At 42.3% G+C, this 12,477-nt stretch overlaps 1 protein-coding gene across 6 annotated transcripts in view; it reads left to right on the top strand.

The window, feature by feature from the left end:
- The window catches only part of ACACA (acetyl-CoA carboxylase alpha), a 2,143,878-nt gene that overhangs the window by 487,844 nt on the left and 1,643,557 nt on the right, over positions 1–12,477 (top strand). For all 6 annotated transcript variants that reach the window (XM_044054575.1, XM_044054578.1, XM_044054576.1 and 3 more), the window contains 2 exons: positions 7,461–7,611; positions 9,949–10,083. In XM_044054575.1, the coding sequence (XP_043910510.1) occupies positions 7,461–7,611; positions 9,949–10,083 (286 nt within the window). The remainder of the gene's footprint in view (positions 1–7,460; positions 7,612–9,948; positions 10,084–12,477) is intronic.

Here is a 12,477-nt window from a genome sequence, read left to right as displayed (position 1 = left end):
GAATCTTGAGTGATCTGAAGCCAAACAGGAAGAGAAAGGTGAAGAGAAAGAGGAATGTGACTGGGAAAAGATGGATAGTCACACAGCACCTGGTTTGTCTGGAAAAGAAGGCATTGGAGTCACTGAAAACTGAGTAGCCTTAGTAGGAGGAACTCGTTTGCCACTCATCTTACCTTTAGTAGAAGAGAGGGATTGCCTACGAACAAAGGCAGCCTTAGCTGGAGAATTTCTCTGAAATCTGGGAACAGGAGAAATAAATGCATGTTTAAGCTCCTGTAAGGCCTTACCCTTATCCTAAAGGGACTTAAACCTGCAGCGGCTTCCCCAAACAAAAGTTTAGAATCCAGAGGAGCATCCATCAACTTAAGCCTAAGCCAAGAATACCTCCTCATTAGTGAACCAAAAACAGCCCTAGAAGAGGCATCAGCCACATCATAACTACGTTTAATAGAATGACGAGTGACTTGAGAGGAAGTCCCTAGCAAGAAAAGGACAGAAGTTTTACCCGCAGAGTCTAGAAAATCAGAAATAAGTTGACAGGCCTGAGAAAGAAGAGCGAACACAAACCTAGACATATGGGTCTGATAATTAATAGCCCTAAAAGCTAGGGTAGCAGAAGTGTAAACCTTCTTGCCCATCCTTTCCATAGTTCTGCTATCTTTGTCTGAAGGCAATAACTTGGGCGAAGGAAGCAATTGAGATGGCTTATCAGAGGACACAGACATGAAAGAGGGGTCAGCAGCAGCAGGACATTTATATAGGAAAGAACAATCCTCAGGCACCCTATAAAATCTGTTAGGCTTCTTGGGAGCAGGGGGCAGAGAATCAGGTGCATGAGAAGCATTGGAAAAGCATCCAGCAAAGCAGCCAAAAACAGGAGGAATAGCCGCAGGTTTAGGAAATTCAACTGCAGCAGCTCATAATACATCATATGGATGTCAGAGACCTAAGCACAATCCAACTTAAATAAAAAATTAAAAAAAAAATATCCATCATCCTAGAGTGTGTCCCCAAAGAAGAATCTGGGCTAATAGATTCCTCCTCCTGTGACCCAAAGTCCAAAGGAGAAGGAATTTGTGAAAATAAGTCAGGAATTCATTATCAGATTCTGATTCATCCTCAGAAGAATCTTGTTCTCTAGACCTTTTAAGGGGAGTAAAGAACCAAGGAGGCGCAGGAAAAGAAACTCCTTGAGGAAGTTTTAAGAACATCAATGCAATAAATAGCCCTTAAGTGAGAGCCTACTACTCAATTTGTGTATCCTTGGAGCAGAAAAAATACTTTTAATTTTTTGTTTCTTTTTTAAAGGAACTTTGTTATATCCTGGGAAATAAGGAGACCACACGGTTCTGGAGTTGTAAGGCCTTTCTTTATTAAGAGCCTCCAGGTGCGCACCCATGCTACATGTTCACAACTTCGCCATCGCCATACATACACCGGAAACAACAAGTTACCAGAGAATACAGAACCAACACTACATGTTGCTAATTCCCCAGAGCGCCCCTACAGTACAACAACAGCATTACTTGCCCGATACTACATTCCTCCCCTCTTAAGCATTAAATACGCTTCCTTACATAAGAAAAACAAGGGAGCAAGCCAAAACCAATCCATCTAGGCATTTAATTGCTAAATACCCTGCTAGTATTAAACGGTTACCCTACAATCGAGTTAGGTCGCTCTTTTAAGCTAGACATGCAATTGTAACACTGATAGTCCTTCAAGTAACTAGGTTTAACCAGTGCCCGCTTAGAACGGCGCAATGGTACCACCCTAGGTGACTCCAGTGTCACAGTTACCACCTCTGGTACCGGTGTGTCCATCCCTGGAACAGTTGGGTCCTCGGGAACCTCTCCTTCCGAGTTCCGGCGGTCTCCCTCGGCCCCCAAGATCGGAGATCCTCCTGCCGCTGCGAGCCCTTCTCCCGAAACTAACGGCATTTCCGGGGCTTGCAGTTCCATGGAGTCCTTCTCCTGCGCACTCCGCAGAAGCTGGTCCACATGTCTCCTCACCACTAAACCTCCATTCAACCTCACCTGGTACGACAGGGGACCCGTGCTCTTGACAATAAACCCTGGAATCCATTTAGGTCCATAACTGAAGTTTCGCGTCATCACTGCATCTCCTTCCAGGAAACTTCTCTCTCTCCGTCGTCGATCATGATGTTCTTTTTGCCTCCACTGTATCCTCGCTACCTTAGCTCGGATGTTTGGATGCACCAGATCCATTGTGGATCTTAATCTCCGTCCTTGCAACATCTCGGCAGGGGACAATCCCGTGGTAGACTGGGGTGTAATGCGGTAGTTGAATAACACCCTTGATACTTTGGCTGCCATACTTCCGTCTCCGGCCTTTTTCATCATCGCTTTAAAGGTCTGGACAGCCCTTTCAGCACAGCCATTTGAAGCCGCATGGTATGGTGCTGATGTAACGTGTACAATGCCATTTTTTTCCAGGAAACCCTTGAACTCTTCACTCATGAAACATGAAGCATTATCTGATACAATAGTCTCGGGTAATCCTTGGCTACTGAAACTCTTCCTCAGGCATTCAATGGTAGTGGTGGAAGTGGGTGTTTTGACTGGGTAGGCATCCATCCATTTAGAATGAGCATCCATTATTATCAAAAACATTGCCCCCATAAAAGGCCCTGCATAGTCAATATGAAGTCTCTGCCAAGGTCTACTCGGCCACTCCCATGGGTGTAGTGGTGCCGCCACAGGTAAGTTGCGATGTTGCTGACAAGTTTTACACTCTTTCACAGCGACTTCAATGTCATGGTCCAACTTTGGCCACCAGAAATAACTTTGTGCTAAGGCCTTCATTCGGGTGATGCCCACATGACCCTGACGCAGCTGTTGTAAAAGTGCACGTCTTCCTGGGGGCGGAATTATCACTCGTGCCCCCCACAACACGCATCCATCTTGCACACTCAGCTCTGTTTTCCTCACCTCATAAGGCTGGAAAACTGGATCAGGTTGTTGTGTTGTCCAGCCTTGCTGGACCCACTGAAACACTCGAGCCAACACCGGGTCTTTGCGTGTCCATTCGCTCAATTCCTTCGCGGACACCAACATGATGTCCTCCATCATCAACACTCGGTCCTCCGTTTCCTCTCGCTGGAGAGGCCCCGGTAGCGGCAGACGGCTCAGCACGTCCGCATTGCTATGGTGTTTCCCGGGCTTATAAACAATCTCATATTCATAAGCTCTCAATGTTACAGCCCATCTCTGAATTCGGGGAGAAACCATCTGAGGCACGGCCTTCATCTCGTTGAACAGTGCCAACAAAGGCTTATGATCAGTGTACACAGTAAACTTCCTGCCATAGAGGTATTTGTGGAACCTCTTAATTCCAAAAATTACAGCCAAACCCTCTTTGTCTAGCTGGGAATAGTTTGACTCCGCTGGTGTTAAGGTTCGTGACATGAACCCAATGGGTCTTTCTTGTCCATCTGGCATACGGTGTGCCAACACGGCCCCTAACCCATAAGGTGAGGCATCACATGACAAAATTAAGTCCTTGTGACTATCATAGTGCACCAAAACCTCTGAAGACTGCATTAGTTCCTTGGACTGCTCAAACGCTTTGTCTTGTTCCTCCTTCCATGTCCACAGGGTCTCCTTCCTTAACAGTTTATGTAAAGGAGCTAACAGCGTTGACAGATTTGGTAGGAACCTGTTATAATAGTTGAGTAAGCCTAAATAGGCCTTCAGCTCTGTAACATTTGTAGGTGCAGGTGCCTCTTGGATGGCTTTTACCTTGTCTGGCAGGGGGTGTAGGCCCGAGGCATCCACCTTGTAACCCAGGAACTCTGCTTCCTTTGCCATGAAAGCACATTTACTCCTCTTCACCCGTAAACCAGCCTCTCGCAGTCGCCTTAGCACCTCATTCAGAGTCTCCAGATGCTCGCCATTGTTCCTACCCGTCAACAGGATGTCGTCCAGATACACAGCCACCTTCAGAATTCCTGCCACCAGTCCCTCCATTATTCTCTGGAAAATAGCTGGACTAGAGGAAACACCAAAGGGTAAACGATTGACTTTGAACAGCCCTTTGTGTGTGTTAAGGGTGACATATGCCTTTGACCCTTCTTCCAGAACTACTTGTTGATATGCATGACTGAGGTCCAGTTTACTAAACTTTTCACCTCCCGACAGCTTTTCAAATACATCCTCCACCTTGGGTAATGGATACTGCTCCAGTTTCGAAACTTGGTTCACTGTTAGCTTGTAGTCACCACATATGCGTACAGTATTATCTGGCTTTAATACTGGAACAATTGGTGCCGCCCATTCCGAAAACTTCACTGGTTCAATTATACCTTGCTTGGTGAGTCGCTCCAACTCAGACTCCACTTTCTTCTTCATTGCGTATGGTACGGGTCTGGGTTTGTAAAATCTTGGCGTTGCGTTTTCTTTAACGTGTATCTTTGCTGGTGGACCCCTCCAGGTCCCCAGTTCCTCTTTGAACACTTCTTCGTTGTTCTCCAACACCTCTTGCAAGGCCAGCCCCTGCTGTTCTACTTTATGGAGCCGTAGACAACCCATTTCCAGCTCCTTTAGCCACGCCCGGCCTAACAGGTTTGGTCCATTACCTGCTACCACCATGACTGGCAACTGTTTGACTTTATCTTTATGTTTTACAGTTACTTTGGCCATTCCCAGTGTGGGAACTGTTTCACCGGTATATGTTTTCAAAGTCACTGAACAGTCCCGCAGCTCCTGAGCTTCTTTTAGCCATAACTTTCCATACTCAGCCTTGGACAGAACTGTCACACTACATCCCGTATCCACTTCAAACTGCACCATTTTCCCATTTAAGTCCAACTGGGTTGTGATGGGATCGACTCTTTCCCACCTTGCCTCTTTCATGTTAAACATAGTAAACACTTCCTCTTCTTCCCTGGTGTGTTGATTTGTACCTTCACGCATGTGGTGTGCATACTGCCGTTTTATTTTCCGTTTCCCTTTTTGTCCATCATACTGCTCTTTTCCTCCCCCTTTCTCGGCTGGTCCCTAGAGGGCGTTGATCGGCACATTTTCTTCACATGGCCCTTTTTCCCGCAAGCATGACATTTTTCATTTAAGAAACGACAGTTCCTTGACAGATGTTCCCCGCCACACCTGTAACAAGCATACTGACCAGACTTCCCTTGTGATTTATGCTCCCCGACCACTTTATGCACTGGCAGTGGGGTAGCACTCCTGCTCCCCACCCCTTCGGTGGTTCTTGGTTGTAAATCACGAATGTCTTTATTCGCCGTCTCGATGGCCTGTGCCAACTTCAAGGCCTTTTCAAACGACAACTCAGGCTCCGCTAACAATCTGCGTTGTATGCGGTCATCTGCAATGCCACATACGAGCCTATCTCGTAGCATTTCTGTCAGTCTGTCCCCATAATTACAGTGTTGCGCCAGTTCCCTCAGCACTGCGACATACTCCGTTACCGTTTCATTGGCCATTCTAGTCCTTGAATTTAACTTGAACCTTTGGACTATTGCACTCGGCTTCGGGTTATAATGTGACTGAAGCAAGCTCGTCAACTCCGTGAACGATTTATCCCCCGGTTTATCAGGACTCAATAAGTTCCTCATCAGGCTGTACGTCTTGCTGCCCACCGAGCTCAGCAATATGGCTCGCTTCCGGCCCGCTTCCATTATCTGGTTTGCTTCAAAAAAATGTTCCAACACTTCACAATACTCCTCCCAGGTCTGGGTCTGACAGTCGTATGCAACCAGCAACCCCAACATGGAACCAGACATAACTCCGGCAGGCCCAGTCTCTTCGTCGTCCGACATTAACTGCACCCCGCCGTTTTCACTCGCAGCGGACTCGGAGGCATCCCACTCTCGTCGCCAATATGTTATATCCTGGGAAATGAGGAGACCACACGGTTCTGGAGTTGTAAGGCCTTTCTTTATTAAGAGCCTCCAGGTGCGCACCCATGCTACATGTTCACAACTTCGCCATCGCCATACATACACCGGAAACAACAAGTTACCAGAGAATACAGAACCAACACTACATGTTGCTAATTCCCCAGAGCGCCCCTACAGTACAACAACAGCATTACTTGCCCGATACTACAAACTTCCCCTCCAAAAAACTGAGAAGGCTCAGACCCAGTACAGCATTTATGAACTAGAACTAGAACTAGTAGGAGCTTGTTCTCCCAACTAAAGACTGAGGAATTTCCCTAGGCCCCGCAGAAAAATTCAACCATGGTTCCCCCTGAACATCAGAGATAGACACCTGAAAAGCCTGTACAGACATGCTGTCAGCCAGACCCTCACCAGCTTCCGACACGGTCGCGGCAGAGTAATCTTGACAACACAGCCAGGTGAGCGTCTGGATTTGTAATGAGCTTGGAGAAACACCTGGTAGATGCTGGACAGGGGAAGATTCTAGTCGTACCTTTTTCACTTTCTTCTTCCATAATGCCTGATCCTTGAGGCGGGAGATTCTTTCCATTGTATCTTTAGTGAAAAGCTTAAGATTCTGGTTCTCAAGATACACGGAAAGGGAAAAAAGTCTATTGTGAAGGGTTTTCAGAACAAACGCCTGACAAATCGAACAAGACGTGTGGTCATGAGAGGCTCTTAGGCAAAAAAAAAAAAAAAAAGACATCATAGTGGTCTGTATGGGGAATCTGCCACCCACATTAGCATTTGCCCTTCCTGGATGACATTAACCTCAAGGAGCACTATTAAAAAAAAAAAAAAAACTTATCTGCAACTGCAAAGAATTCAGCAAGCAGGTGTAGGTAGTCTCTGGGGAACGAACATGCATTCAACTTGCAGAAATGGACACAGGAAAATAGACCAGTGAAAAGATGTGTTCGGAACTGGTGGCAAAAAAGTTCTGTTTTTGATAGGCCTGATTGTTACCTTTACACCCTATGCTACAGAAGGAGCATTTGGGTGACATTCGGCGTACCTTTTAAATAAGCAAAAAGTAATCTTTGGTAGACTGGCTGGTTGTTCAGGCTTCTGCAGCAGGGAATCCCATGTAGTAATGAATACTACAGCACTGAATGTAAGGACATCTTTCTTACCAGCTGCCTGGCTTTAATACTTTCCAGAAATGAAAACAATGGTCCAGTTTATTCATATCTTTATAGAAAGGGAGCATGTTCTGCATGGAATAGACATGTGACTAGAGCCAACATCTTATGAAAGTTTTTCTGTAATTTTGCAGTACAGCTGTGCAGATGACTAGAGACTACCTGTCTAAGTACTGTTTACTGCATCTACAAGATCTGTGTTGTACTCCTTTACAGTGTGAATTAGATTCAGCAGTTTATGCATTTCATTGCTGGCGTGAATTACCTTGTTGTGGACATCACCACTGTATGGGGTACTTAAGCAAGATCCTCAGTACTTTATAGTCTTCATTTGATAAGGCTGTTTGTCTTCCCCCTTTTCTGCAAATATTCATTATAGAGTCTGTCTTTCACAGGTACCGCATTACAATTGGCAATAAGACCTGCGTGTTTGAAAAAGAAAATGATCCATCCATACTACGATCCCCTTCAGCAGGGAAACTTATTCAGTACACTGTAGAAGATGGTGGCCATGTTTTTGCAGGACAGTGCTATGCAGAGATTGAGGTATGTATGTCATTAGTATTACTGAGACATTATAGTGTGGCTATAAAGATGTTTAGTGGCATTTTAGAGATCTTCACTGTCTTTGCTCATAACTGGTTTAGCTTAGATGTAGCATATCTTATCAATGAACCTGCAAATATGACAAGTTAGTCCACTGAGGAAAAACGGGCAGACCAGTGCAGCCCTATCAGTTTTCATTATTTTATCTTAGTGATTTGGTCATTAGATTCAAACACCAGAATGCTATACAGTTGTTGGCTAAGAAGCTGTCTAGGTGCTAGGTCACAGGATAAGCCCTGATTGTGACCCAGATATGCCAGAACTAATCAGCAACTGAGGCACTTACAGGGAGATGGTTGTGGAAGATGTGAATGTGTGATCAGTGCCAGCCAGGATTGCCAGACATCCCTATTTGGGCGGGACTGTCCCAAGATCAGCAGCCTGATCCCGAGTCCCACCCTGCCGGTTTAAATCCTGGCCAGCCTCCACTTTGTTTGTTTTTTTTTTTTTTTTTTTTGATTGTCCCGTATACCTGGCATATGGGCCAATCAAAAATTGCTAAACACGGAGCTTCTTGTGTTCCGCATTAAACACGAGAAGCTCCGTGTTTTGATTGGCCCATATGCCAGTATACGGGCCAATCAAAAATCGCTAAACACGGAGCTACTTGTGTTGAATGCGGAACTGCAATGCATTAAACACGAGAAGCTCCGTGTTTAGTGCAGAGCTACTGTGTTCCGCATTTTTTTTTTTTTTTTTGGGTCTTCACTTGCCGTGAGAGGCCTTCTTTTTTTTTTTTTTATGTCCCTACCTGGGGGGCTGGAAATCTGGCAACCCTGGTGCCAGCTCACACATTCATGGAGAGGGGAGGCAGCCCAATGCACATCTTAACTGACATTCTGCAGAGGGTGGTAAGCTAGTCAATCCATCCACACTCACTAAGTTGGGCACTTATATTGAAGCTACATTTTGACTTGTGCACAGAAGTGTGCATGAGTCATCAGTGTGGCACTGTAGGATTCTGTGGCCTTGAGGTTGCTGCAGAAGTAATGGGGATAAGGCCAGTATTAATGCTGATGACTCTGTTGACCTACTCTTGTCCAGAAGAGAAACAAATGGACTGCTTAGGTCAGGGGAAGAATGATTGTCAGCTGGCAGTGTGTTTTAAAAAGCTGTCTGGGGTGGGTGTATAACACCTGCAAAGAGCTGTTAACTGACCAGTGAAGGAGTGGTAGCAGACTTCAAAACTGTACAGATTTTTGGCTCATAATTTTGGTCTGTTCGTCATAAAATTTATGATTTTCTGGCAAATTACTGGGACGATCTGAGGACTGAAGTCACTAAATAATGATACACATTTATGTTTCAGACTTCATACCCATCAGAAAAATGCATGTCAAGACAAATCCTGTTGTTCTAGCAACTGTCTAAGTTTATAAGAGCAGTATTTAAAATCAGTCCCTATTTTTGGGTCTTTGTTCCCCCATTCTGTCAGGCTTTGTCTACATTTTTTGCACTAAGAGGTTGAAAGGTATGAGTAGCAGTACGATCAACAAGTTACAGTGATGGGAGCCCTGATAGCTGTGGCAGCTAATGGAGAAGCAAAGAAACTTATGAGAAGTAACAGGCAGTAAAAGCTGAAAAAACATTTCTCTAACCTCTCACCCTACTAGAGTACTTACTTTCCTGATTATGAATTAGTGTTCCACTGAAATAACTCTAGCTGTAAGGAATGGCTCAGCTAAGTAGTTGACTAAACAAACCTAATCACATTAGCCATAATACTTAGTGAAAAAAAAAACTGCTTCCTGTCTAGCAAGTGTGCAGGTGGAAGGAATGAATATTAATGCATCAAATAAAGGGGTAGGCTTGAACAACTTCTATTTTCTAGGTGAGGAACTCTTTCTTCAAAGTAATTTTCCCCTTTATAATAAAGTATAGCAAATATTGATTAACATTTTTATTTGTTTATTTACATTTTTAGTAACCAAGAGTGGCCACTGAGATTAAAAACATAGCATTTATTATAGGTGGTCTAGGAGCATGAGGAAGCCGAATGACTTGTGGGGTAACACAGTGTGTGTCTGTTCACTATATGGACTAGCGTAATTATAAACTTTGTATCCCACCGCCTTATGCACATGCCATATAGCAATGATTGAATGACTGACTACAAACACAAAAAGTCGGGGCAAACATGGAAATCAGATTACCATGCTTACATTTTGTCTTTAGTAGATTAAGCCCATGATACAAGTACTAGGATGAGTAGTACTAGGATGAGTAGAACATGGAGAATGGAAACACTGAATTGTTTTGCTTTGTCTTCTTTGCTAGGTCATGAAAATGGTGATGACACTGACGGCAAGTGTCTCTGGTTGCATTCACTATGTAAAGAGGGCAGGGGCAGTTCTTGATCCTGGCTGTGTGATTGCAAAACTGCAACTGGATGATCCCAGCAGAGTACAACAGGTAAGTGCAGCCATTCTGTTTTCAGTCAGATGGGTACAGAAGCATTTCTGTCTGAAGTAACACATGGCCTTAACAGTGTATGTTAGAGGGGAAGAGGTCCAAAGGTCTGACTTTTTTCTGTAGGGTTTTCATACAACCATCATGAATATTTCAAGAGTTCTAGTTCTTTTATATGTTAGTCTTGCAGGACAGTAGATTAATGCAACAGACCTTTATTTTGGTTACTGTCATTGCTACTGAGGTTTTTCAGAAGTCAGCAATGTCTTCTTGGTTTTTGGATTAAAAGAATATTCTACCAGACACTGAAGGCACTTTCTCTAGCTCATCAGATGAGTCTTGGTTGAACATTCTAATTATTTGAGGGTCAGAGTGTAATGATATGAAAGCGTGCTTATGCATCCTTAGTGGTTTGCTGTAACGACACTTGCCAAGAAGCAAAAGAAAACGTAGGCAGTTTAGGAAATGTTAGCCATATAGTTAATACGATACTTTAAATTAACTCTTTGAACTTGACTTTTGTGGAGTATGAGGCTAGTCATTTACAGGTTATGTGCAACATCATTATGACTTGCACACCTCGTAGACTTTCAAAAATGTATACAGATGGGGGCGTGGCCAAGGATGAACACAGGATAGCAGCAGATTTCTTCAGCTCCACCAATTTCATTACATTGACAGGAATTAATTACTTAAAAAATTAATTCTTGAAGTAATTTTCTTTCTAAATATGTTTGTTTTATATAGTTCTTGAACTATATCTAAAAAAGAAAGGAAATCTTAATAATATTCCTGTCAGAAATTACTTTGGAAATTTTCCTGTCAGTTTATCAGTCTGAAATGAGTTCCAGTAAGACAAATTCTCAAGACTCCAGCATCAAGAAAGAACTTCAGTCTCTGATAATTATAGTCCAGCAACTTACTGCTAAGATGGATAAAATGGATACTAAAATAGACACTTTCATAGAAAAAACTACAAAACAAATAGACTTGTTACATATGGACCTGCAACAACAGAAGATCCAGATGACAGGCGTAGAAGAAGCTGTGAATGACATGGAAAATAAAATACAAGAAGAGGAAATCAACATTGAGTTTCTGCTGAAACAAAATACACATTTACAAACAAAGCTGGATGACCTGGAAAATAGATCTAGGCGCAATAACATTAGGATTTTGGACTGCCAGAAAATATTGAAGGTAACAATATTACTTCTTTTTAACAACATGGCTCCCTAAAACTTTAGATTTACCAGAAGCATTCTCTTTTGGTATCGAAAGAGCACATAGATCTATAGCTAATACTAACTCTAACAAAAATTATCCTAGATCAGTTATAGTTAGATTTCTATCATCTTTTGATAAAGAGATGGTTCTTAAATCTGCTTGGGCTAAAGCTCCTGTTAAGTTTAATGAGACAACTGTGCGTTTTGACAATGACTATTATTCCATGGTAATTGCTAAAAGAAAAGTTTTTCTGCCACTAATAAGGGAGCTTAAAAAAGCACAGTTTAAAACATACCTTCTGTTTCCTGCCAAGCTTAAAATCTTCCTTCCTGATGGTCCTAAGGTCTTCGATGATTTAGACTCTGCTTTACTGTTTGTCAAAGAAAAAGGATTTTGGATAAAATAGAAGAAATGGAATGGGCTAGTTCTTCATTAAAGAGATTGGCAACTGAAGCTTCCTGGAAGACTTCAGAGAAGAAGAAGAGACTAAAAAACAAATGATTTGTTATATGTTTTCTCTCTCATCATTTTAGTTCATTATTAATCTTTTTGAATATAGTTCCTGCATTTCCAGAAAGCCACAAATATTTTGGAAAAGATTTAATCAAAGTTATTCTCTATGTGCAAAGAAATGTTTTGTTTCATAACCAGTCAAAATGCCTGAGGATTTAATGGCAGGCTGTGACTCGATTTGTTTTTCTTTCTGAAAAAAGTAAGGTTAGTAATTTGATACATTTTTTATCTTTATCTTTTTTTTCCTTCTTCTTTTATTATTTTCTTTGTTTAAACAATGACATTCTATTTAGATTATGTAGTGGGTAAAGGGTGGGGAGGGCAGGAGAGAACAGTAATGAAAATATCATTAATAGAATAATAACATATTTATTTCTTGTAAAAGTTTATAAGTTCTTCAAATGCTATTTCTAATTATACTTTCTTGATTATACTGCTTATACTTGTTTGTAAATAATCTGTCATGCTTTAACTAATAATAATCAGAACTAAATAAGAGTAAATAATATGTTTTATTTTTAACTCTATTAATATAAACAGTAAGTAACATTCCATTGTATATACTTCTTACAGCTTTCTCTTACATTTTTTATTTCTGCCTCACTCCCTTTTATTTTCTACTCTCTTTTCTTTTCTTTATTAATATATAGAAATGCT

The sequence above is a fragment of the Protopterus annectens genome, chromosome 13.part0 (assembly GCF_019279795.1).
Source record: "Protopterus annectens isolate FY-2018-M chromosome 13.part0, PAN1.0, whole genome shotgun sequence".
Classification (NCBI taxonomy): Eukaryota; Metazoa; Chordata; order Ceratodontiformes; family Protopteridae; genus Protopterus; species Protopterus annectens.
This window is presented reverse-complemented; position numbering and strand designations above follow the sequence as displayed.